This window comes from Onychomys torridus, chromosome 6 (genome assembly GCF_903995425.1).
Source record: "Onychomys torridus chromosome 6, mOncTor1.1, whole genome shotgun sequence".
NCBI lineage: Eukaryota > Metazoa > Chordata > Mammalia > Rodentia > Cricetidae > Onychomys > Onychomys torridus.
In genome coordinates this window covers 70,149,210-70,175,605 of record NC_050448.1, presented here as the reverse complement: position 1 = coordinate 70,175,605, position 26,396 = coordinate 70,149,210, and the positions used below count along the sequence as shown (strand labels likewise).

Here is a 26,396-nt window from a genome sequence, read left to right as displayed (position 1 = left end):
AAAAGCTCTAGTTCCTGGTCCTTATATATCTTTCTGCTTTCTGCCATCACTTCCTGGGATTAGAGGTGTGTGTCACCATGCCTGGCTGTTTCCAGTGTGGCTTTGAACTCACAGAGATCCAGATGGATCTCTGCCTCTTGAATGCTAGGTTTAAAGGCATGTGTGATCGCTGCCTAAACCTATGTTTAATATAGTGGCTGTTCTGTTCTCTGACCCCCTGGTAAGTTTATTGGGATACACAATAATATATCAACCACAAGATGGTAAATTGAAAAGCCTGAATTTTGTTTTGGTGTTTCAGTTTGTTTGCAGATAGAGCATTGTTGGCTAACTTATAGATCATTCTTTGTAGCCAGAGTGGGCACCAGTAGATTCTGACTGGTACTAGCATCTGATAGATGAGCTTGATTTCATTTCTAAGACACTTAGGTTTAAAGAAGGCTGTTCTCATGTTTTCACATTTCTGTTAGTGTTGTCTACATAGTGCTTCCTATAGAAGCTGTGTGCACATGTGCACAGGCCAGAGCTCAATTGTGAGTGTTACTGCTCAGGTGCTGCTTACCTTCTTGTATGAGTGTTTTGCTTGCTTGTATATGTCTATGTGCATTTGAATCCCCTGGGACTGGAGTTAGAGCTGGTTCTGAGCTGCCATGTGAGTGCTTCAGGTGCACATGCCCATGGCCCCCTTTTTGATGTATCTTCTAGGGGTCAAATTCAGATCTTCGTGGTTGTAAAGGAGGCATGTTACCAACTGTGCTATCTCCAGCCTTCGTAACTGTTTTTGAGGCAAGGTTTCTCTGTGTAGTCCTGGCTGTCCTAGAACTGTCTACGTTAGACTAGGCTAGCCTTGAACCTACAACAGTCCACCCACCTCTCCCTCTCACACTGACTATTTTTCATCTCTCTGTGTGTTGTGCCTGTGCACTCATCCATTGTGTGAAGACATCCTCTTTCCTCTATTACTCTCTTCCTGATCGCCTTGAAATAACATCTCTCATGGAAACAGAAACTCACCATTTTGGCTAGATTGGCTGGCCAGAGAACTCCCAGGATATACCTGTATCTACTCCCTAAAGCTGGAGTTACAGGCATCCATCACTTTTCCACATGGGTGTTGAAGAGTCATTTTCAAGTCAATACACTTGCATAGCAAAAGTTCTTACCCACGGAGCTATTTCCCCAGACCCACAATTGGTTTTAATTGCAGAAGAATCAATTTCTGCTAATCTTTGTTAACATGGAAATTAATATATTCCAGTGTCTTTTTGGTTTTGAGTTTTTAAATTTTTTTAAAATTTATTTATTATGTATACAGAAGAGGGTGCCAGATCTCATTACAGATGGTTGTGAGCCACCATGTGGTTGCTGGGAATTGATCTCAGGACCTCTGGAAGAGCAGTCGGTGCTCTTAACCACTAAGCCATCTCTCCAGCCCCGAGTTTTTAAATTTTATGTTTGCATGTTCACATGTGTTTGGGCATGTTTGTAGGCCAAAGTTGACATTGGATACCTTCTACAATTGCTATCTACTTTGCTTATTGTTTATTGAGGCATGGTTATTGGCTAAACCTGGAGCTTGCCAACTTCATCCAGCTAGCCAGATTGCCTGAGGACATTCTGTTTCTGCCTCCTGATTGTTGGGATTATAGGCAGTCACCACACTGGCTCAGCTTTTACATGGATTCTATGAATCTGAACTCTGATCATCAACTTAGCGTGGCAAGTGCTTTATTTACTGAGCTGAGTCTCCTGTAATCCAAGCTGGCTTTGAATTCCCTGTAGAGCCAAGGCTGTTCTTAAACTTCTAATCCTCCTGCCTCCATCTCCTATATGCTGGGATTATAGGTTCATGCCACCATTCATGGCTATATTTTGTATTTGTGTGTGTGTGTGTGTGTTTGTGTTTGCTTATACATATGTATGTGTGAGCCAGAAGTTAATGTTGGGTGTCTTATTACATCTTTTTCACCTTATGTCTTGAGACAGGATTTCCCACTGAACTCCTGACCAATTGGCTTGGTTAGCCTGGCTGGCTAGCTGGTGGGTAGGTGGGCCATCATACTCCTTGGGTCTTTCCCCAGCAGTGCTAGGGTTGCAGTTGTGTGCTATGACACTTAGCCACTTAGGTGGGTTCTGAGTGGTCTGAGTTAGGCTGGAAGATGGCTCAGCAGTTAAGAGTATACTTGCTGCTCTAGCAGAGGATCTAAGTTCAATCCCCCAGCACTCATATTATGTAGCTTACAGCTGTCTAACTTGAGTTCCAGAGGACCCAATGCCCTCATCTGACATTTTTGCAGACACATATATGTGATGCACAGAAATACATGCAGGCAAAACACTCAAACCTAAAATAAAAATAATCTTTAAAAGAAGTAAGATTTTAGGGGAAACAGTAGGACATACTGTAGCTTAGTGGTGGAGAGCTCTCCCTTTGCATATATGGAAGGCTCTAGGCTTGATCACCAAGACTTATATGAAAAAGCAAAGATAATGAAGTAGTGAGACCCTGCCTCAAAAAAAGAGAGGAAAAGACTGATTGTTTATTTCATAATAGCTTACATCAACCAGTTAGTAGGAATCACCATTTGTTTTATACAAATTGCTTAGGTTTGTATATGGCTTAGTTTAGTATTTACTTAATTTGTATATGCATTTGCACATTAGGCTCCATACTTAAGATGATCTTTTTTTTTTTTTCTTTCTTTCTTTTTGGTTTTTTGAGACGGGGTTTCTCTGTAGCTTTGGAGCCTGTCCTGGAACTCGCTCTGTAGACCAGGCTGGCCTCGAACTCACAGAGATCCACCTGCCTCTGCCTCCCGAGTGCTGGGATTATGGGCGTAATCCACCACCTGGCCTTTTTTTTTTTTCTCTTTCAACTTTAAAAGTGCTCAGTAGTTATTTTCAGCCACTCTTTCCTTTCAAGACATGTCCTTCCTGCCCTCAGCTCTGCTTTTCCCTTTGGACAGTGAGAAAGACCTGGGAGGACATAGAAGACAGCTCCTGCCGGGACTTCATAGAGGAGTACATCACTGCCTATCCAAACCGCCCCATGGTACTTCTCAAGAGTGGCCAGCTCATCAAGACGGAATGGGAAGGCACATGGTGGAAGTCTCGAGTTGAAGAGGTGGATGGCAGCCTAGTCAGGATCCTCTTTCTGGTAATGTTCTTCCAAAGAAGGGTTTGGGGCAAGATTATGGCACAGGTGCCAGTGTTCATGGGTAAAGGCACTTGCTGCCAACCCCGATGATCAGAGGTGACTCGTGGTCTATATTCACCACAAGAGACAGGACTGATTCTAACCTTGGACTGTTTCTTTGCCTTCTTCTACCTGCCTCCCAGGATGACAAAAGATGTGAGTGGATCTATCGAGGCTCTACACGCCTGGAACCCATGTTCAGCATGAAGACATCATCGGCATCTGCAATGGAGAAGAAGCAAGGGGGACAATTCAGAACCCGTCCAAATATGGGTATGTCCTAAAAGATTCCTAGGGAAGGGAAGAGACAGGGCAGATGGCAAAGAAGTGTAATGAGTCTTTGTCTGTCTCACTAGCAGCTCTCTAATAATGACATGGAGACTTATTATTAATTATGAAAGCTTGGCCTTTAGCTCGGGCTTGTCTCAATGAGCCCTTACAACTTAAATCAACCCATATTTTTAAATCTATGTTCTTGCTGTATGGCATTAGCTCTCTTCCATCTTTCCCCTCCCATTTCCTCTATGTGTCTGGCTGGCGACTCCATTTCTTCTTCATAGGGTTCTGTCTCCAGAAGTCCCACCTAACCTCTTCCTGCCTAACTATTGGCCCTTCAGCTCTTGATTAAACCAATCAGAAGGCACCTTGGCAAAGACACATCTTTACAGTGTAAACAAAGAAGATTACATATAGCAGCTGTCATTTTATTTGCCAGAACGGTACTACTAACTCACTGGATAGAGATGTGTCCAGACCGTTTCCTTTTAGTGGTGATGGATTTGTGGAGCGGTCTCCACATTGCTGTGGTGCTGATTCTTTCTAAATATCCACGTAAGGCCAGGTGTGTTGGTGCACACTTGTAATCATTCCCAAGCAGTTGGGTGACAAAAGTAGGTAGGTTCAGAATTCCAGACCATCCTTGTCTGCATAGTGAATTTGAGACCAGCCCTGGTTATGTGTGACCATGCCTCAAAACAGTAAGTTTTTCCAAAACCAGTGTATATTAGTGTGCCCCCCCATGGTGTAAATAATGAAAACAATCTTAACACTTAGAAAATTGCCATTTGCCACTTTTGTATAAGAATACAGGTGTGCACATACATGCTACAGTGCATGTGTGGTCAGAGGACAGTCTTAGGTTTAGAACTCCTCTTCCTTTTGGGCATTGGTGGTACACATCTTTAGTTTCATCACAGGAGGCAAAGACAGGCACAAGGTCTGTGAGTTTGAGGCCAGCCTGGTCTACAGAGAGAATTCCAGGACAGCCAGGGCTACACAGAGAAACCTGGTCTTAAAAAAAAAAAAAAAAAAATTCATCTTCCTCTTTCTTTGAGCCAAGTTCTATTCATTGCTGCATCTATAAGGCTAGCTGCCCTGTAGGCTTCTGGGGGATTCTGTGTTCTCCGATTCCCATTTCCCTGCAGGAGCACATGCAGGGAATGTAGACACATGCTGTCGATCGTGCCTAGCTTTACACAGGTTCTGAAGATCTGAACTCAGGCCCTCATGCTGTGTCCCTGAGCCACGTCTGTACTCCTTTGCTGCGTTTTTATATTGCATTAGTTGATGGAGTGTGAATAAGAGTATCTAACCCAGCTGTCATCCTCTCAGCTGTCAGGTCTTGTTTGTTTGTTTTTTCTGTAGGTGCTGTGAGGAGCAAAGGTCCTGTTGTTCAGTACACACAGGACCTGACCAGCACTGGAACCCAGTTCAAGCCCATGGAGCCCCCACAGCCCATAGCTCCACCTGCCCCGCCTGCTGCACTTCCTCTTTCCCCACAAGCTGGTGACACTGAGTGAGTGCTCGTCACTCTTTTTACGTTCAGTGTTTTTCCCATGCATAACTTCTGAATCCTTACTGTATATTCTCTTTTCAACCTCCCTAGAAGCTTAGAAAACCAACTTGCTCAGTCACGGAAGCAAGTGGCCAAAAAGAGCACATCGTTTCGGCCGGGATCTGTGGGTTCTGGCCATTCTTCCCCTGCTTCGCCCACACTTGGTGAAAATGTGCCTGCTGGGAAACTTGGAGTCAACCAGACATACAGGTAAGAAAACCTCAGACACTGTGGGCAGCTTGACAAATAGACTACGTACCGTACAGGATCTCCACGGGCCTCTGCTTTAAAGTTATGTTAGTGAGAAACTTGGGCTTGAAAAGAAGCTGATAATGAGAATAGTTAAATTGCCAGGCAGTGATGGCACATGCCTTTAATTTGGAAGGCAGAGGCAGGCGGATCTTTGTGAGTTCAAGGCCAGCCTGGTCTATAGAGCGAGATCCAAGAAAAGGCACAAAGCTACACAGAAAAACCCAGTCTGAAAAAACAAAACAAAACAAAAACTAGTTAAATTAATTTGGGTGGTGGCAGTGCATGCCTTTAGTCCCAGCATTCAGGAGGCAGAGGCAGGTAGAACTCCATGAGTTTGAAGCAAGTTCTGCAAAATGAGTTCCAGGACAGCCAGAGCCATTAAACAGAGAAATCCTGTCTTGAAAAACCAAAAAAAAAAAAAAAAAAAAAAGAAGAAGAAGAAGAAGGAAGAAAGGAGGAAGAAGAAGAGAAGAAGAAGAAGAGGAGGAGGAGGAGTTAAATTAGAAAAGTTAGAAATGACATGCCTGAGAAACACTGTCACCAGAAAGTCATTTGCCAAAACTTCTTGAGCATGGTACCATTATCTTTACTTCGACAGGGAGGAGACTTCATCCTTTCTTTCGTTGACTCCTAGGAGATAGCAGGGATGTTTAGAGGACACAGAACACAGAAGCTTTTGGAGAGCACTAGATTTGACTTTGTAACGGTAACGGCTGTGTATTAGGGAAAGTGCCCTGTTGAACTAGAGAGGTGGTCTGTCAGTGAAGAGTAGGCAGGGAGTTCCTTTGTCTGGGTTTGTTTGCTAAGAGAAAGGGGCTGACATGAATCTTTAGCATCCAGAGCACAGCTGGCTGGGTGCCTTGGTACACATCTCTGATCTCAGCTCTTAGGAGGGTAGAGCAGGGGATTGGGAGCTACAGGATAGCCTGGCTACCTGAATATACCTTGTCTTTAAAACAGCAATAAACACGGTGTGAAAGGTGGAAGAGATGGCCTCACCAGTCGGAGGAGGGTGATTGTACAGCAGAGTCCTGCTACCCTCTGATCTGACATTTCAAATTTTACTTGCAGACCGCCTTTGTCTTCAGTAACCTCTCCCCCAGCACCTGCAGCCCCTCCAGCCTTCCATGGCATGTTGGAGCGGGCCCCGGCTGAGCCTTCCTACCGAGCCCCCATGGAGAAGCTTTTCTACTTACCTCATGTCTGCAGTTACACGTGCCTATCCCGGATCAGACCCATGAGGAATGAACAATACCGGGGCAAGAACCCCCTGTTAGTACCGCTGCTGTATGACTTCCGGAGGATGACAGCCCGGCGTCGAGTGAACCGCAAGATGGGCTTTCATGTGATCTATAAGACACCCTGTGGTCTCTGCCTTCGGACAATGCAGGAGATAGAGCGCTACCTTTTTGAGACTGGCTGTGACTTCCTATTCCTGGAAATGTTCTGTTTGGATCCATATGTTCTTGTTGACAGGAAGTTTCAGCCCTTTAAGCCTTTTTACTATATTTTGGACATCACCTACGGCAAGGAAGATGTTCCCCTGTCCTGTGTCAATGAGATTGACACAACCCCCCCACCCCAGGTGGCCTACAGCAAGGAGCGCATCCCTGGCAAGGGTGTTTTCATCAACACCGGCCCTGAATTTCTGGTTGGCTGTGACTGCAAGGATGGGTGTCGGGATAAGTGAGTCGGGTTTGCTGTCTGCCTCCAGCTCTATCCCAGCTGCCTTTCTCTTCCCGCTTTCTCTTCTTTTTTATTTGCATTGCCTTCCTCATCTTCTCCCTCATCTTCCTCTCCCGTCTCTTGGAGCTACAGTTCTGCTAAGGCCACATGCAAGTTATGATAAAGAAACTAAGTGTGGTCACACCTGCCTGTAACTGTGGCATTTGAAAGCTGAGGCAGGAGCATCTTGAGTTCTGGGCCAGCCTGAGCTTTATAGCAACTTTAAAGGTTGGCTACATAGTGAGGTCTTGCTAAAAGTCAGAGAGAGGAAAGTCATGAGGTTGGAAGGCCAAATTCTGATGCGGCCAATATAACTGGGAATGTGTGTTTCCCTCTCTGTTCCTGTCCCCGCTTGCTTTGTCTCTTTCTCCTCCTTTCCCGAAACTTGTCTCCCTTTGATTGTCCGTATCCATTCTTCTCTTTATCTTCCTCTTCCTTTCTTCCCCCCAACAAACAGTGGAATGTCACTACCTTTAACTTATCCTTATCCTTTGTTGTTTGTTTTTTGCCCAAAGGTTAAGTTTTATTGAGAACAGAAAGGGCTCCTGGGAGTCACTGGTGACTGAGGGTAAGGCCTCAAATGTCCCTGGCCAGGAAATTTCCATACCTGAGGTCTGTTTAAAAGTGTGGCTTTTAGCTTCACCTGGCCCACAGTAGGACTTGCTTCATGCTCAGTGTGGCTGGTGGCCGTAAGAGCCTTTCCATGGGTCTCACATTTCAGTCAGTCCTCGTCAGCAAGGTCACTCACTCAGCAAGTACACCTCCTTGTCACACATGGGCACCTGAGCATAGCAGAGCCTGGCCTGAGACAAGGGCTCCAGCTAGGAGGTTATAAGTTATGGGCTCTGGACTCAGTTTTGCTTTAAGACTCTCATGTAGCTCAGGCTGGCCCAGAACTCATTATGTAGCTGAGGATAACAATTCCTCACCCTCTTACCTCCGTGTCTCAAATGTTGGATTACAGATGTGCATCACTGTGTCCACCAGCTGCCATCCTTCATGTGTCTGCTTTTCTCCCTACAGATCCAAATGTGCTTGCCATCAGCTAACTATCCAAGCCACAGCATGCACCCCCGGAGGTCAAGTCAACCCTAACTCTGGCTACCAGTACAAAAGACTAGAAGAGTGTCTGCCCACAGGGTAAGTAAGTGATCCACTTGGTGAGGTGCCTTAGATAGAGGAGTATGCTCTTGTTTTTCTGTTTGTAAGAACCATTAGAAACCTAAGGACTATTCTGAGTGTGATGATACATGCTGTGATTACAAACGACACAAACTATTGCCTTTGAGAGGCTGAAGCAAGAAGATGGTTTCAGACCCATTTGAGCTATAATACCAAAATCCTGTCTCAAAAAATTAATTGAGAATGAGTAGATGGTTTCTTTTTTTGTTTGTTTTTCGAGACAGGGTTTCTCTGTAGCTTTGGAGCCTGTCCTGGATCGGGAGGAGGTCTTAAATACAGGCTTACAGCACAATGGGAGAGCCCCAGTTGGCAGAAGTTCACTTCTGATGTGGTTTTTTGTTTGTTTGTTTTTTGTTTTGGAGCTGAGGATCAAACCAGGGCCACTGAGCTAAATCCCCAACCCAGCTTCTGATGTTTTACAATCTTGCATCTAAGCAGTTAACACCCAATATGCTGGATACACAGATAAGGAGCTTCCCTTAAGCATTCAGGAGGGTGGAATCTGGCAGGGAGGATATCAGGGTCAAGGTCAGCAAGCAAGGGAACAGTTACCCAAAATGGGGGCCAGGGCCCTACAGGTCCCCCCCTCTTTTACTAAAAAATGAGCTTCTGACTCAGGTTGCGTGGGACGTCAGCAGGTTACCTTACCGGTCATGGAGACACCTGTCCAGGCCACACAGGCGTTCTCTCTTAGGTTGGTGAGCGCCCCCCCAGGCATTACCCATCTCTGAATACTCATTATCATACAGGCTCAATCATGTGAGAGCTGCAGAGTTAACTATTGCCAAAGATCTCAAAGTGGCGCTGGGCTTGCAATCTGTATGTTCATCACAGAAAAGACCAACCCACCCTACAGGCAGCTGAGCCATTCCCTTCCTTAGTGAGCCTTACTACTTTCAAAGCCAATCGAAATGTATTGATTTAAATTTGTCATGCCCAATAGAATGAAAGATTAATTAACTGTGGTAGCTGCTTTTGCTGCCAGGGTCTCCACTGTGCTAGCTGTAGTAACCAATTATGAAATGGTAATCCCAGAAACAACGGCAGCAGCGATATCAAATTCTCTTCTAGAGCGTCTGGGTATCCATTGGCATGGACACAACTCCAGGAACACAAACTGCTGAGGCCCATTATTTTTTATCCCAGCACGACTTCAGCTGATAGCTCTGCAAAAGAACAACTAAGAACCATAAAGAGGGGCTGGAGAGATGGCTCAGAGGTTAAGAGCACTGACTGTTCTTCCAGAGGTCCTGAGCTCAGTTCCCAGCAACCACATGGTGGCTCACAACCATCTGTTATGAGATCTGGCACCCTCTTCTATGTACATAATAAATGAATAAATCTTTAAAAAAAAAAAAAAAGAATCATAAAGGAAAAACAGCACACAAGGAGCAGAACTAATGGTCTCATAATGGCTACATTCAGGCTCACAAATTTTTAGGTATCTTTAAAGAGAGCTAAATGAATTTCAGGAGGCCAAAAAATGTTGCACAGAGCCACCCCTGAGAAGTAGGTACTACTCCAGCTTGAATAGGGTTGTGAGAATGAAAATGCTTAGCTGGCATGCTACTGTTAATAACTGGAGGTCAGTGATCTTCAGTGTTATCCTTAATCTCCTAGGTGTCTGGGTGACACGTTCTCAAACATACTTGAAAAAGCAGTTACATAGGTTGGGAATTTAAATTTAGCTCAGTGGTAGAGAGCTTGCCTAGCAAGCGCAAGGCCCTGGGTCTGATACTCAGCTCAAAAAAAAAAAGAAAAGAAAAGAAAAAAGAAAAATCAGTTACCATACATTACCTTCTGGAGAATCCAACTGTATGGCTGCAGTTCCTATGCTTATGTTAATGCTTGCCAAAGCTGGCCCTGTTGGGCTTTCAGTCCCCATTGGCATTGGAAGGGGAGAGTTTTCCACGAAGGCCCAATAGGTCTCTGCCATGTTTGGCTTCAGCTGCAGCCACAGGGCGCCCTCAGCGCTCAGAACCCAATGAGGAATTTCAGAGGAAAGACATAAGCAGAACCCCAAGCCCACACCAACACCAAATCGGGTCCCCTCCAAGTGCCAGTAGAAAGATCCTTCTATCACTCCAGAGGGTGATTTGCAACAGGAGCCCTCCGGTGCTTATCTGTAGGGGATACTCCAGCAGGATCCACAGATTAAAAAAATTTTAAATATATAATACAAGGGAAAGAATAGAACGTGGAGAGGAATGATGAGCCCCTAGTTTCCCCTTTTTGCTTTAGAAAAATGTTTGTTTAGTTTTTTTTTTGTTTGTTTGTTTTGGTTTTTTGTTGTTGTTTTGTTTTTTGTTTTTTGTTTTTTTTTTTAGCTGAGGATTGAACCCAGCACTCTACCACTGAGCTAAATCCCCAACCTGTTTTTTTTTCAATAGTTCAAATTTTTCTTTAATTTTTTTAGATTAATTAATTAATTTATTTTTCTATTACCAGCTTGATACAGTATAAATTCTTACCTTAATAGTGTACTGTTTCATTGAGGGTTGCTCAGTAATTGAGTAAAACCAGATCTTACTATAAGCAACAGTCATCCTAGGGTCCCCCATGCCATATATATAACCTTATGGTTCTGTGGGTTGCAGTCTGATTGTTTTGCTTTATATCTAGAATCCACTTATGAGTGAGTACATACCATGTTTGTCCTTCTGGGTTTGGGTTACCTCACTCAGGATGATATTTTCTAGTTCCATCCATTTGCCTGCAAATTTCATGCTGTCGTTGTTTTTCTCTGCTGAGTAGTACTCCATTGTGTAGATGTACCACATTTTCTTAATCCATTCTTCAGTTGATGGGCATCTAGGTTGTTTCCAGGTTCTGGCTATCACAAGTAATGCTGCTGTGAACATAGTTGAGCATGTATCTTTGTGGTATGGTTGAGCATTCCTTGGGTATATGCCCAAGAGTGGTATGGCTGGGTCTTGAAGTAGTTCGATTCCCAATTTTCTGAGAAACCACCATACTGATTTCCACAGTGGTTGTACAAGTTTGCATTCCCACCAACAGTGGAGGAGTGTTCCCTTTGCTCCGCATCCTCTCCAACATTGACTGTCATTAGTGTTTTTGATCTTAGCCATTCTGACAGGTGTAAGGTGGTATCTCAGAGTCGTTTTGATTTGCATTTCTCTGATAATTAAGGATGTTGAGCATTTCTTTAAATGTCTTTCAGCCATTTGTGAATTCTCTGTTTAGCTCTTTAGCCCATTTTTTAATTGGATTGTTCAGTATTTTGATGTCTAATTTCTTGAGTTCTTTATATACTTTGGAGATCAGTCCTCTGTCAGATGTGGGGTTGGTGAAGGTCTTTTCCCCTTCTGTAGGCTGTCTTTCTGTCTTACTGACCATATCTTTTGCTCTGCAAAAGCTTCTCCGTTTCAAGAGGTCCCGTTTATTAATTGTTGTGCTGTTGGTGTTATATTTAGGAAGTGACTTCTGGTGCCAATGCATTCAAGACTACTTCCTACTTTCTCGTCTATCAAGTTCAGTGTAACTGGATTTTGTTGAGTTCTTTGATCCACCTGGACTTGGGTTTTGTGCATGGTGACAGATATGGATCTATTTGTAATCTTTTACATACTGACATCCAGTTATGCCAGCACCATTTGTTGAAGATGCTTTCTATTTTCCATTGTATAGTTTTGGCTTCTTTGTCAAAAATCAGGTGTTCATATGTGTGTGGATTAATGTCAGGGTCTTCAGTTCAATTCCATTGGTCCGTATGTCGGTTTTTATACCAGTATCAGGCTGTTTTTATTACTATAGCTCTATAGTAGAGCTTGAGGTCAGGGATGGTGATGCCTCCAGAGGTTGCTTTATCATACAGGATTCTTTTAGCTATCCTGGGTCTTTTGTTTTTCCATATGAAGTTGAGTATTTTTCTTTCCAAGTCTGTGAAGAATTGTGTTGGGATTTTGATGGGGATTGCATTGAATCTATAGATTGCTTTTGGTAAGATTGCCATTTTTACTACGTTAATCCTACCTATCCATGAGCATGGGATGTCCTTCCATTTTCTGATATTTTCTTCAGTTTCTTTCTTTAGAGATTTAAAGTTCTTATCAAAAAGGTCCTTCACTTGTTTAGTTAGTGTTATCCCAAGGTATTTTATATTATTTGTGGCTATTGTAAAGTAGGTTTCATCCCGTGCAAGGATGGTTCAACATATGAAAATCTGTCAAAGTAATACACCATATAAACAAACTCAAAGAAAAAAAACTACATGATCATTTCATTAGATGCTGAAAAAGCCTTTGACAAAATCCAACACCCCTTTATGATAAAGGTCTTAGAAAGATCAGGAATACAAGGAACATTCCTAAACATAATAAAGGCAATTTACAGCAAGCCAACAGCCACCATCAAATTAAATGGAGAGAAACTCAAAGCGATTCCACTAAAATCAGGAACAAGACAAGGCTGTCCACTCTCCCCGTATTTATTCAATATAGTACTAGAAGTTCTAGCTAGAGCAATAAGACAACAAAAGGAGGAGATCAAAGGGATACAAAGTGGAAAGGAAGAAGTTAAACTTTCACTATTTGCAGATGATATGATAGTATACATAAGTGACCCCAAAAACTCTACCAGGGAACTCCTACAGCTGATAAACTCCTTCAATAAAGTGTCAGGATACAAGATCAACTAAAAAAAATCAGTAGCCCTCCTATATACAATAGACAAAGAGGCTGAGAAGGAAATCAGAGAAACACCCTTTACAAGAGCCACAAATAATATAGATGGTTTCTTATGTAGAAAACTTAGAAGGAGGTGATAGGATTGCTTGATTTCTAGGCCAGCTTGGGCTATGCAGCAAGACCTCGTATGCAAAGAAAAGAACTGACACTGCCAGGATGCTCGGCATTAGGAGCACTTGGTCTTGCTGAAAACCTGGCTTTGATTCCCTGCACCTTCATGGTGGCTCACAACCATCTGTCACTCCAGTTCCAGGGGAGCTGATGCCCTTTTCTAACCTCCAAGAGCATCAGGCATATACATGGTATACAGACATGCGTGCAAGCAAAACACACACATAAGATTAATTTAAAAAAAAACCTATTAATTTCATAGCTGTGTAAATGTTCTGATTATGACTTACTCTAGCAAGTGAAATGTATTCAAAGAGAGTAGGAAAAATAAATTACAGAGCTTGTTAACTTAAAATGAAAAGTTAGGCTGGTGGCACTAGTACACGCCTTTAATCCCATCACTCAGGATGCAGGTGGCTTTCTGTGAGTTCAGGGCCAGCCTGGTCTACAGAGTTCTAGGACAGCCAGGGGTACACAGAGAAACCCTGTCTCAAAAAAGAAAAGAAAAGAAAAAAAAAAGTTAGAGTCAAAATCAAGATATAGTAGGAAGTAGTTAGGTTTTTTGACTGTGTCTTGGGTCAACAAAACAGAATTTCAAAGATCAGATAGTAGTTTTGGGAGACTGGGTGAGAGAAGTAGTGGAAGCCAGGCCTTACACTAGGGTGGAAGCGGCAGTGGAAGTTAAGGAGGACGGGGGGCTGTGTGGGGCTCAACAGAGAGCATGGTGAAAACGCACCAAGAATGAAGTATTAAAGACAGCCGGGCAGTGGTGGCACACACCTTTAATCCCAGAACTTAGGAGGCAGAGGCAGGCTAGTCTCTTGAGTTTGAGGCCAGCCTGGTCTACAGATAGAGTTCCAGGACAGCCAGGACTACAGAGAAACCCTGGCCCTGTAAGCCATTTTAAAAAAGAAAAGAGAAGAAATGCTAACTATTGGGTACATTAGAAAGTCTAGCTCTGTGAACTTGGTAGACAGAATGTAGGGTGGGGTGAAGGAAGTAGAAGCAAGGGCAGTTCCTAACATTTTGACTTGAGGAACCAGCTGGTTACTGATGCTGCGTATTCAGATGGAAAGCCAAAGGATTTGCAGTTGAGAAATATTTGACTTTATTTTCAGCCATGTTAAATTTGAGGTGCCTAGTAGGTAATCCAAATGTAAATGTGAAGAAGATGGTAAAACTCCTGGAGCAAGCTGTGATGCATACCCTTAATCTCAGTATTCCTGGAGGCAGAGGCAGACCTCTGTTAGTTTGAAGCCAGCCTGGTCTCAAAACCACTAAAAATAAACAGATAAAAAGATTTCTGGGGGGCTGGAGAGATGACTCAGAGGTTAAGAGCACTGACTGCTCTTCTAGAGGTCCTGAGTTCAATTCCCAGCAACCACATGGTGGCTCACAGCCATCTGTAATGAGATCTGGCGCCCTCTTCTGGTGTGCAGCATACATGCAGGCAGAACACTGTATACAAAATAAATAAATACATCTTTTTAAAAAAAGATTTCTGGAGCAAAGTTATGGGCTAAACATAAAGACCTGAGTGTCCTCAGTGAGGAGTAATAAAGGTAAATGAGTGCTCACCCTCAGGCTGCATTCAGTCGTGTTGGTGTCTGAGACTCAGAAGGAGAAGTCGAAGAAGAAATGCAGTGAGGGCTGGAAAAGAGTGCAGCACACTGTCCATGAGCCTGACCCTGCAGAGTGTCATTAACAGAGGAAAGGGGGTTTATCTGGGAGAGGACCAGTGGCAGAGCACTTGCCCAGCATGTGTGAATGGATGAGACGTTGAGGTCAGGCCCCAGCATAATAAAGTAGATTCCCACTAAGAGACATAATTAGAGAATCAAAATGGGGATGTAGGGCTGGAGAGATGGCTCAGAGGTTAAGAGCACTGGCTGTTCTTCCAGAGGTTCTGAGTTTAATTCCCAGCAACCACATGGTGGCTGCCAACCACCTGTAATGAGATCTGGCTCCCTCTTCCGGTGTGCAACCAGAACACTGTATATATACATAATAAATAAATCTTAAAACAAAACAAAAAACAAAATGGGGATGTAGCTCAGTTAGTAGAATGCTTATCTAGAGTCTTGGATTCAGACCCTAGCCCAACATAAACTGGTTGTAGAGATGGAGGATCAGAAGTTTGAGGTCATCCTCAGCTCCAAAGTGCATTCAGGACCAGCCTGACACGGGCACGAACTCTAAATGCAGCACTGAGGGTGAGTCTTGAGCACTCATTTACCTTTATTACTCCTTGCTGAGGACACTCAGGATACAGGAGACCCTGTCCAAAAATAAAAGGTAAAGAGGGAGTGTCTGGAGAGGTGTCTGGAGAGCACATATTGCTGTTGCAGAGGACCTGAATTCAGTTCTCATCATCCACTTAGCTCACAATCACCAGTAACTCTTCCAGGGCACCTGTACTCCATGCACACATGCATGCACACACACAATTTAATAAAAACAAATATGGGTACAGTGGATGAAAATCCATAATCCCAGCACTCAGGAGGCAGAGGCTGAAGGACCTTTGGGAGTCAAAGCTAGCCTGGTCTACAGAGTGACCTTTGAGCCGGCCAGAACTACATAATGAATCTGTGTCTTTGAAAGACACGATGAGGCCTGGGGAGGTGGTTCAATTTTTAAGAGTACTAGCTGCTTTTCAGAGGACCAGCACCCACGTAGCTCATGACAGTAAGTCTATTTCCAAGAGCTCCAACACCCTCACACAGACATACATGCAGCCAAAACACCAGTGCACTTTAAACAAAGAAAGGAATCATTTTGAAAGAAAGAGACACACGAGAAAAATCTCTGGACACAGAGGACAAAGAAAATCATAAACCTACTTTACAGATAAAAAATAGACTATGTGAAAGTAAGCATCTTAGATAGAAAGCAAAGGACAACCAGACTGCAACCCACAGAACCAGGGAGGACCCTAGGATGACTGTGGCTTGTAAGAAGTTTTGGTTTTACTCAATCACTGGGCAAGCCTCAATGAAACATTTCACTATTAGGATAAGAATTTGTACTGTATCAAGCTGATAATACAAAAATAAATAAATAAATATTTTTAAAAGAATAGGTATCTAAAACGACATTTTTTCTTCTGATGCTAGAAATTTGATGGCAATGATTAATTTATTAAGAATTTTAGGTTTGGGGATTTAGCTCAGTGGTAAAGTGCTTGCCTAGCAAGTGCAAGGCCCTGAGTTGGTCCCCAGCTTCTGGTGGGGGGGCGGGGGAGTTTTTATAACCTGGAATTCTAAATTGAGGGAAACTATCAATTAAGGTTTCTGGTAGGCTAGACATTTAATATCTCAAAGTTTTCATTATTCTTTTGTTCAGAAAGTTTCTAGATGTTTACCACAATGAGAGGAAAGTTAAGAAACAGGAAAGCATGTGATCTGAAAGACAGTAGGCTCAACCAACAGGAGGAGTGAAGGAGATGCCTCCAAAGATAGTGAAGTAAGGGGCTGGCAGGCTCACACTGCACACTTGGTGTGGAGACGCCGAGACATTGCAGCCCAGCAGATAGCTGCTGGGTCAGCGTCCTGGGAAGAGGAGGTTAATGGAACACTTGAGGAGATTTTGACTGTTGGGGAATGAGGTAATTTGTGTTGAATACCCAGAAAACCAAGCCGAGAACAGTTGGCTGGTGGTGCACACCTATCATTCCAGCAGTGAGGTGAGCCTCACTGCAATGCTTACATTGGGTAATGCTGACTGTTAGCTACATGACTCCTCCTTGTATCATTTTTACATGTTTGAAAAATATTTCTTCCTGTAATCCCAGCACTCAGGAGGCAGAGGCAGGTGGATCTCTCTGAGTTCAAGGCCAGCCTGGTCTACAGAGGGAGTTCTAGGACAGCCAAGGATACACAGAGAAATTGTCCCCCCCAAAAAAAAAAAAAAAAAAAGATAAGAAAATGAGATCCTGTCCAGAAGGACTAAAAATTAAATGAGAAGAAGAACATTGGAGGTTGAGAGTAGAGCTTAATTCAGTGCTTGCCTAGTGTCCATGCAGCGGTTCTCATCCACCCACAGCACTGAGCGAGTGTGGTCCATCCCTGGAAGGCCTGGAATCGTGGTTCTAGAGGAGAAAGCAGGAGAAAGGATCAAGAATTCCAGGTCATCCTTAGCTACATAGTTAGTTAAAGGCCAGCCTGGTCTACATAAGACCCCCATCTCCACACAAATGTAGAAATTTTAAAATATCAACTACATATTGGAAATGTTCTGTTACTGGTTGGTTTTGCTTTTGTCTTCTCCTGTTTGGGAGCTGGGGATAGAGCTCAAGGCCCGTGTCACCGCAGCGTTGGAATGGGAATGGCTCCTACAGGTTCTTAAGTTTGAATGCTTGGTTGAACTGAGGAGGGTCAGGAGTGTGACCTTCTTGGAAGAGGTGCTAGAGGTGAGCGTTGAACTTTGAGCTTTTTTTTTTTTTTTTGGTTTTTTGAGACAGGGTTTCTCTAGCTTTGGAGCCTGTCCTGGACTAGCTCTGTAGACCAGGCTGGCCTCGAACTCACAGAACTTCACCTGCCTCCCCAAGTGCTGGGATTACTAGCTTTGAGCTTTTAAAAGCCCTCACCATGCTGGGGCAGTGGTGGCGCACGCCTTTAATCCCAGCACTTGAGAGGCGGATCTCTGTGAATTCGAAGCCCGCCTGGTCTACAGAGCAAGATCCAGGACAGGCAGCAAAAACTACACAGAGAAACCCTGTCTCGAAAAACCAAAAAAAAAAAAAGGGGGGGGGCCTCATCATGGTGTCATGGGCCTATGAGGATGCTTAAGTCTCTCAGATTGTGCAAACAGGCAGATTGTATACTGTGTGAATTATTTGTCAATAAAAAATTTATAATGGGGGCTGGAGAGATGGTTCAGAGGCTAAGAGCACTGACAGCTCTTCCAGAGGTCCTGAGTTCAATTCCCAGCAACCATAACCATGTATAATGAGATCTGGTGCCCTCTTCTGGCCTGCAGGAATATATACAGACAGAACACTGTAAACATAATAACTAAATAAATCTTTTTTAAAAATTTATAAAACATAAAAAAATAAAAGCCCTCACCAAAAACAAAAACAAAAAAAGCCCACACCATTCCACTTAGAGCTCTCTCTCTCTGCTCATACTTGTGGGTCAGATGTAAGCTCTAAGCTACTGCTCCAGTGTCATGCTTGCTTAGTGCCATGTCCACGACAATGGCCATGGGCTCACCCTGTGCTTTCTTTATGTGTCGCCTTGGTCTTGGCATCTCTTCACAACAGTAGAATAGTCACTGGACAACCACTTAAAGACATACTCAGTCCTACAAGAGACAGACTTTGGTTGGTTTTTGAGACAGGGTCTCCTTCTGTAGCCCAGGCTTCCATTGAAACTTGCCATCTACCTGGCTTACACCACCATACCTGGCAAAAATATTTCTGAATAAACACAAATATATGTCACTCATCTACTTAAAACTGTCCCACATGGATTTCATTCTAGCCTTTACCCTCAAGTTAGAAAACACTGCCCTTTCTATCCACTTCCCGGTTCTTTCCCTCTAAAGTTCATTAGAAGGGTGTTTATAGCCGTTACTTCCCAGGGCCAGTTCACTGTGTTTTCAGCCTACCTCTGGGGTTTTGGTGCAAGAGATGTGTTCTTGGCACTTTCCACTGTTATTGTTCGGCTGTCTTGAACGTTGATCTCTCAATTTCAGTCTTCTGTCTTCAGCCTGTCCCTGGGCGCTTGGAAAATAGGCCTTTTCCCCTGGGGGTTTCTTTAGTTTGTTTGGTTTGTTGGACATGGTCTCACAGGTCAGGCTAGCTTCCAGCTGATTATAGCCAAGGATGACCTTGAACTCCTGATCTTCCTGCCTCTGCCTAAAGTGCTGCATTGACAGGTGTTTGCCGAACACCTACTGCACACAGCACGTTTTCATTCTCTTGGTTCTCCTTTGCAGCACCACATTTGTGCTTTTTTAAAAGTATTTCTAACAACTTTGTTGACTCAGTTTATTTTTCCCAGTTAGAATGTAACCTCCCTGAGTACTAGAACCCTGTTGGTCTTCCACACATACATTGTATCCAAATACTACATACCACATTGCTACAGAGTAGCCACTGAAAGACATTGGGGGAGTGAACCAGTGGATGATATTTAATGTAGCTACTCTGAAGTTTCCGGTGCTAGTAACGAAGATGTCTACATGAAGAGCCACCGACCATCTAGTAGACTCTCTTTAGCCATGGCCTGGAGCTCACTGTGCAGGACAGGGGCGCCTCAAACATAACCTTCTAATTCCAGAATGGTGGGATTAAAGGCATGTTGTACTACACCCAATAGACTTAAGAATGCACATGGTAAAATTGTTCCTGGCAAGGTGCTGATACATGATATGCAATTTCTAAAGTTGGGGAAAAAATAAGCCTTTATTTAATTGTTATAATAATTATTTTAGATTTACATTGTGTGTGTGTGTGTGTGTGTGTGTGTGTGTGTGTTTTACATACATGCAAGAATGTGCTATGTGTGCGTGCACAGGAACTGGGTTTACAGATGGTTGTAAGCCATCGTGTGGGTGCTGGAAACTGAATGCAGGTCCCCTCAGGAGCTACAAGTGTCCCTAACTGCTGACCAGTCTCTCCAGCCCCTTGTTTGTTTTTGAGACAGAATCTCAGCCCAGGCTGGCTTTGAATTAATTCTGTGTTGCCAGGGATGACCTTGAATCTGACATTCCTGCATCTACCTTCCAGATACTAGGTTGCAGGGATCTACTACCACCACTAGTGTATTCGGTACTAGGAGTCTAATTTAGGGACTCCTGTGTACCAAGCAAGCACTCTTCCCAACTGAACTAGATCCCTGCCCTTGTGTGCAGGGGTCAACATCTGTCTTCACACTCCACCCCCACCTCCCAAACAGGGTTTCTCTGTGTAGACCTGGCTGACCTGGAACTCTGTCTGTGGACCAGGCTGGCCTCAAACTCACAGAGATAAGAGTGCTGGATTAAAGGTGTGTACCAACATCGTCTGGCTTTTTTTTTTTTTTTTTTTTTTTTTTGCTTTTCTTTGAGACATTCTCTCACTGACCCTGAAGCTCACCGACTTGTCTAGGCTCCAGGAGTCCACCCCTCTCTGACGTCATGGTGATCCCAGGCATGTACCACCACACTCAGCTTTCTCAGTGTTGCTGACTGAACTTGGGTCCTCATGCCGCATGCACAGTAAGCACTATACCAGCTAAGCCGTCTCCCCAACCTTACTGTTTGTATTTTTCTTATGGGTTTTTTATTTTGTTTTAGGTTTTTGGGTTTTGGAGACCGAGTCTCTTGTAGCCTTGGCTGTCCTAGACCTCAGTGTATAGACTAGGCTGGCATTGAACTCAGAGAGATCTGCCTGCCTCTGCCTCCAGTGATTTCTTCTCCTTTCTTCAGTTGTTAATTAGAAATATGAGGTCATAGTATGACCCTTTCATTGTCGTATTCCCAGTGTTTGACACAACTTTTTTTCTTCTTTTTCTTTCTTTTTGTTTTTTGTTTTTCGAGACAGGGTTTCTCTGTGTAGCTTTGCGCCTGTCCTGGAACTCACAACTCTTATTTAATAAATGTTTACTGACTGTTTGGCTTAGTGGTGCACAACTTTAACCCCAGCACTAAAGAGGCAGAGGCAAGTAAATCTCTGGGTTTGAAGCCAGCCTGGTCTACATAGTGAGTTCCAGGACAGCCAGGGCTATATAGAGAAACCTTGTCTCAAAAAATAAAATAAAATAAAATAAAAAATAAATGTAAATGTTTACTAAAAGAATATCAACTTTATCCTAAAAGCAATATTTTACAAACATCACTACTGTTTTCCTACTTGTTTCCTTTCAGTATATGTGATTTTAGCTCTGCTTTTCTTATCTAGATGTCAGTTTTTATGACATTTACGGGGTGGGATCAGTGGTGTAGGCATCAGAGGACAACTTGCAAGGATTTGTTCTCTCTGCACCAGGTCATCAGGCTTGGCAGCAGGTGCTTCTAGTAACTGCGCTGGTGTGTGTCCCCCCCCCTCCATCATTTGAAGTCATGTATAGACTCAGAGCTGCACTCACATTCACCTCATTGTTGTCCTTTTCTCCAAGGGTCGGGCCTTCTGGCGTTCATGTTAGGCCCAGTACTGTTTTGAATATCTTTTGTGAATCTCTTTGTCTTCTGAATTATGTTCCTGATCTTTATTTGCAAATGAGTCTAAGAACGTGGATGGATCATTCTATAAATCTAGTCATTACTTACTTCATAATCTTCACCCTTGACTCACATGCTTTATGGATTTCAGTGCCTGAGTGACCGTGTCGTTGATTTTATTCTCACTTCCCAGGGTTTATGAGTGTAACAAACGCTGCAAATGTGACCCAAACATGTGCACAAATCGGTTGGTGCAGCATGGACTGCAAGTTCGACTACAGCTATTTAAGACCCAGAACAAGGGCTGGGGTATCCGCTGCTTGGATGACATTGCCAAAGGCTCTTTTGTCTGTATTTATGCAGGTTAGTGACCAAAGAGGAGGGCCATTATTCCACGGGGTTTGGGGCATGGTAGGTCAGAGAAAAGTTGAACACAGCAGAGTGCTGTTGAGTATGGCAGCACTTGTCTATAATCTAAGTACTCAGAAGGTGAAGACAGAAAATTTGAGAGTTGCAGGTGGCCTGGGCTACTTACCCAGACAACCATGGTATTTGATGGGCGTTGGTGGTGCACGCCTTTAATCCCAGCACTTGGGAGGCAGAGGCAGGCGGATCTCAGAGTTCAAAGCCAGCCTGGTCTACAGAGCGAGTTCCAGGACAGCCAGGGCTCTTACACAGAGAAACCCTGTCTTGAAAAAACAAAAATCAAACAAACAGACAAAAACCATAGTGTTTGAGAAGTGGAAATGTAGCTTTAGGGAACAGCATATGCTTAGTTTGCAAGAGACAACTGGATTCAGTCCTAGCACTACAAAAAAAGAATGAATGAACTGTTTGACATTTGAACTGAGACTAAGAGGAGACAGGAATTTCTTCATAAAGACATGACAAGTGATGTACCTATGTAGGGGGACCCGAGGGGGTTCAAGGTGCTTCATAAAAAGGGTGAAAGGGAATCACATTTTGGCTATTGTTTTTTCAGTGAGAGACCTCATTTAGATCCATTGTATCATTTTCTCCAGAGATAATAGCGGGGCTGGGGCGTGTCAGAGGTCAACAGAAAATGGGAGGGTCCAAGGAGAAGTGACGGGTTGCAGTGACAGTACTCTCATGGCGCAGACACGGGAGCACACACTACAGGACTCACCCTGTGGGTAGGGTTACTGATAGAGGTCTCTCCGTGATCTTCATTCTCAGGCAAAATCCTGACAGATGACTTCGCAGACAAAGAAGGTCTGGAGATGGGTGATGAGTACTTCGCCAATCTGGACCACATTGAAAGTGTGGAGAACTTCAAGGAGGGATATGAGAGTGATGTCCGCAGTTCCTCTGACAGCAGTGGGGTAGACATGAAGGACCAGGAAGATGGCAACACCGGTTCCGAGGACCCTGAAGAATCCAATGATGACAGCTCTGATGATAACTTCTGTAAGGATGAGGACTTCAGCACCAGTTCAGTGTGGCGTAGCTATGCTACCCGGAGGCAGACCCGGGGTCAGAAGGAGAATGGACTGTCTGAGATGGCTTCTAAAGACTCCCGACCCCCAGACCTTGGGCCTCCACATGTTCCTATCCCTCCCTCAGTATCTGTAGGGGGCTGCAAACCTCCTTCATCTGAAGAGACTCCCAAGAACAAGGTGGCCTCATGGCTGAGCTGCAATAGTGTCAGTGAAAGTGGATTTGCTGACTCCGACAGCCGTTCTTCTTTCAAGACTAGTGAAGGTGGAGATGGCCGGGCTGGGGGAGGCCGGGGAGAGGCTGAGAAGGCCTCTACCTCAGGATTGAGCTTCAAGGATGAAGGAGATAATAAGCAAACTAAGAAAGAGGTAAGAAATGGCTGAATACCCTTGAGAGCAGCAAACTCCTCCTCCCAAAAAAATTTACTTTAATGCATGGTTCTGGAGGTTTAAATCTGCATCTGGTGATAACCATCCTAGCTGGCAGACCCCCAAGATGGTGTAGGTGTTGCATGGCAAAAGTCGGGGAATATGTGTCTATGTTCAAAGCCAGCCTGGTCTACAGAGGGAGATCCAGGAAAGCTGCAAAGCTACACAAAGAAACCCTGTCTCGAAAAACCAAAAGAAAAAAAAGAAAAAAAAAAAGCAATGCCTTTTAATATTGGTGCAGATGGACATCGAGGTGTATGTTGTTTGGGCGGGGGAGGGTCACCTCGTTCAAGACTCCAGTTCTGTATTCCTTAGTAAGATGAAGTGTGTAGGGTTTATTGATTTTTGTTTCATTTTGTTTTTCGTTGCTGTTTTTATTTAGATAGGATCACATTACAATCCAGGTTGGCTTGAAATTTGCTATTACGACTGTATCTTTGATGTTGAAACATTCCCCATTACAGGTAGTAAAACTGTTGAGTCGATGGGACATTTTGCTCACAATACTGTTCCCTGTATTCCATTGTTGGGAAAGGTTAAAGGCCCTTGCCAGGGAAGTAGACTGGTGAGAATCTGATTATTGCTGTCAAGTTATAAAGTGATTTCCACACATCACCCCTCTTCATTGAGCATCTTTTTGGCTTATGTTAATGTTGTCGTTGGAGATTTTGTTACCTTGGACCATGAAAGCATTTAACCCTTCACTTGTTCCTTTCTAGGAGCCTGATGACCGAAACAAGATGTCAGTGTAAGTGCTTGCTTCTGGATTGCTCTAGTCTGCCTCTCCTTTCACACTCATAAAAGGAGCCTCAGAGACAGCCAGTAACCTGGCCCCTCTCCTCTTTGCCCTTCCCATTAGAGTTCCTGAGAGCTCTCAGAGTCATGGACACCATGCTCCCATGAAGTCTGAAGGGCTTCGCCGACCATCAAGTAAAACTTCTATGTCCCAAAGCCAGCGACTTGTGGCTTCCACTCGGTCCAACCCTGACGTGAGTGCCCTTCTTCCTAAGCTTCGCTGCCTTCTCTTTTATGTAGTCCACCCACAGGCGTGTAGCGGCCTCGCCTCAAGCCCTTCACAAGAATGACTGCTAAGTCTCTGCTTGTTTCTTTGGTCTTGACTTCCTACCTTGTTCTCCAACATCTAATCAGCGTCTTGCTTTTGCCATGATTTTGGCCCATTTTGCCAAATCATAGGTAAAGCAAGCACTTGAAGCAGTTTTCCTTCCACCAGCTCTTCCTCCTCCCTGACACCCCTGTCTCCCCAGGACGTCCTGACTCTGTCCAGCAGCACGGAGAGCGAGGGAGAGAGCGGCACCAGCCGAAAGCCCGCTGCCGGGCAGACTTCAGCCACAGCCGCGGACAGTGACGACATCCAGACCATCTCCTCTGGCTCTGATGGCGATGACTATGAGGACAAGAAGAGCTTGTCTGGTAGTCTGAGCATGTTTGGGAGTAGTAGGAAGAAACAGGAAAGTAGGAGAACACTCTTAAGAGGAAATCGTGCAGATCCTAGAAATTAGGCAGGCTTCCCAGCCAAGCTAAACGGTTAAACTGATACATGATTTTTCAATAAAGTGTGACTAAAAAGTTTAGCATGGTGGCTCATACCTGTAATCCTCATAGGTTTGAAGCCATCCTGAGTTACAGGAAACCTCATCTGAAACAGTGTGATTTAGTTTTGTTTTTGTTTTTTAGATAGGGCTTATCTACATAACTACAATGGCTGTTCTGGAATTCGTTCTGTAGACCAGGCTGGCCTCCAACTCAGATTCACCTTCCTCTGCCTCCTGAGTGCTGGGAATAAAGGCATGCACCACCCACACCTGGCTAGTAACTGAGGGTCTTAACCTGAGATCTGGCTAGCTTATTGCCATCCCTGAACTATAAGTGGACTAAGAATTGAGGCCGGGCGGTGGTGGTGTACACCTTTAATTCCAGCACTCGGGAGGCAGAGGCAGGTGGATCTCTGTGAGTTCAAGGGCAGCCTGGGCTACCGAGAGAGATCCAGGACAGGCTCCAAAACCACACAGAGAAACCCTGTCTCGAAACAAAATAAAATAAAAATAAAATGGAGGAAACTATGGCATGGTGGTGACATCTCTGATTCCATACTTAGGAGAGTGGGGACGGAGGGTCATGGGTTAGAGCAGACGGGTAAAGCAAGGGTGTCGTTTGAGTTGAGATAGCTCTGACCCCAGGTTTGTTCTCCTTTCCAGGTCCAGCTAAGCGCCAGGTGGCTGTAAAATCAACCCGAGGCTTTGCTCTTAAATCAACCCATGGGATTGCTATTAAATCAACCAACATGGCTTCCGTGGACAAGGGGGAGAGCGCGCCAATCCGTAAGAACACACGCCAGTTCTATGATGGTGAAGAGTCTTGCTACATCATTGATGCCAAGCTTGAAGGCAACCTTGGCCGCTACCTCAATGTGAGACTCTCGACCATTTCTAAGTGCAGGGTTACATATGCCATTACCCTCAAATCCTAAATCTTTAAAGACACTGTGTAAACCCACCTTTGCTTATAAGTTGATTTCATAAGAATAAGGTAGCTTTCTTTTAGAACATCATTACTATGGTGTATGTGTGATGGGGTAGAGATGAGATCACCATTTTCTTGTGACTCTCACACAGCCAGATGTTTCCCTGGTCAAACGACTGTCATCTTTATACTTACAGCACAGTTGCAGCCCGAACCTGTTTGTCCAGAATGTCTTTGTGGACACTCATGATCTTCGCTTCCCTTGGGTGGCCTTCTTTGCCAGCAAGTAAGAGGGATAACGAGGAAGGGGTAAATCCATGGGAATTCTAAGGGGGCCACCTTCATTTGTGGTCAGGCTTCACCTTGACCTCCCACACTCTAACCCCAAGTGCCTTCGTTACCTCCTGCCTCTATTACCACATCCCCATCCTTCCCCTCAGGAGAATCCGGGCTGGAACAGAACTGACGTGGGACTACAACTATGAAGTGGGCAGTGTGGAAGGCAAAGAGCTGCTGTGCTGCTGTGGGGCCATTGAATGCAGGGGGCGTCTTCTTTAACCCTCTTCTCACTTGGAGAACCCACCCTTCACCCGTCCTTTCCCCAGAACTGCCTTCCTGACGCTCAACTCTGACCCCAGTCTCTGGTCTAGCTGCTCTCCAGTTTCCAGTAGACAGAGATGGGGATTCTGGATCAGGACTCTTCCAGTGTGGTGCTAGCAGACACTAGGGGGGTAGACATGACCACTCTGGCCTCAGCCCGAGGTTCTTCTCAAATGTTCATGTGTTCATGACTCACATGGGCCGTGTGTCTGCCATCCCTGGTTTGTGTGGTTTCTCGAAAGTCTTTTAACAAGACGATACAATAGGGATTGTGA

At 44.3% G+C, this 26,396-nt stretch overlaps 1 protein-coding gene across 3 annotated transcripts in view; it reads left to right on the top strand.

Annotated features, from left to right (window-relative positions):
* The window catches only part of Setdb1 (SET domain bifurcated histone lysine methyltransferase 1), a 46,286-nt gene extending 19,898 nt beyond the window's left edge, over positions 1–26,388 (top strand). For all 3 annotated transcript variants that reach the window (XM_036189588.1, XM_036189587.1, XM_036189589.1), the window contains 14 exons: positions 2,967–3,157; positions 3,340–3,469; positions 4,841–4,991; positions 5,082–5,240; positions 6,354–6,968; positions 8,031–8,147; positions 21,348–21,517; positions 22,352–22,980; positions 23,760–23,788; positions 23,900–24,029; positions 24,306–24,471; positions 25,257–25,468; positions 25,719–25,807; positions 25,962–26,388. In XM_036189588.1, the coding sequence (XP_036045481.1) occupies positions 2,967–3,157; positions 3,340–3,469; positions 4,841–4,991; positions 5,082–5,240; positions 6,354–6,968; positions 8,031–8,147; positions 21,348–21,517; positions 22,352–22,980; positions 23,760–23,788; positions 23,900–24,029; positions 24,306–24,471; positions 25,257–25,468; positions 25,719–25,807; positions 25,962–26,079 (2,906 nt within the window). In that variant the 3' untranslated portion in view covers positions 26,080–26,388. The remainder of the gene's footprint in view (positions 1–2,966; positions 3,158–3,339; positions 3,470–4,840; positions 4,992–5,081; positions 5,241–6,353; positions 6,969–8,030; positions 8,148–21,347; positions 21,518–22,351; positions 22,981–23,759; positions 23,789–23,899; positions 24,030–24,305; positions 24,472–25,256; positions 25,469–25,718; positions 25,808–25,961) is intronic.
* The last annotated feature ends 8 nt before the right edge of the window (positions 26,389–26,396 follow it).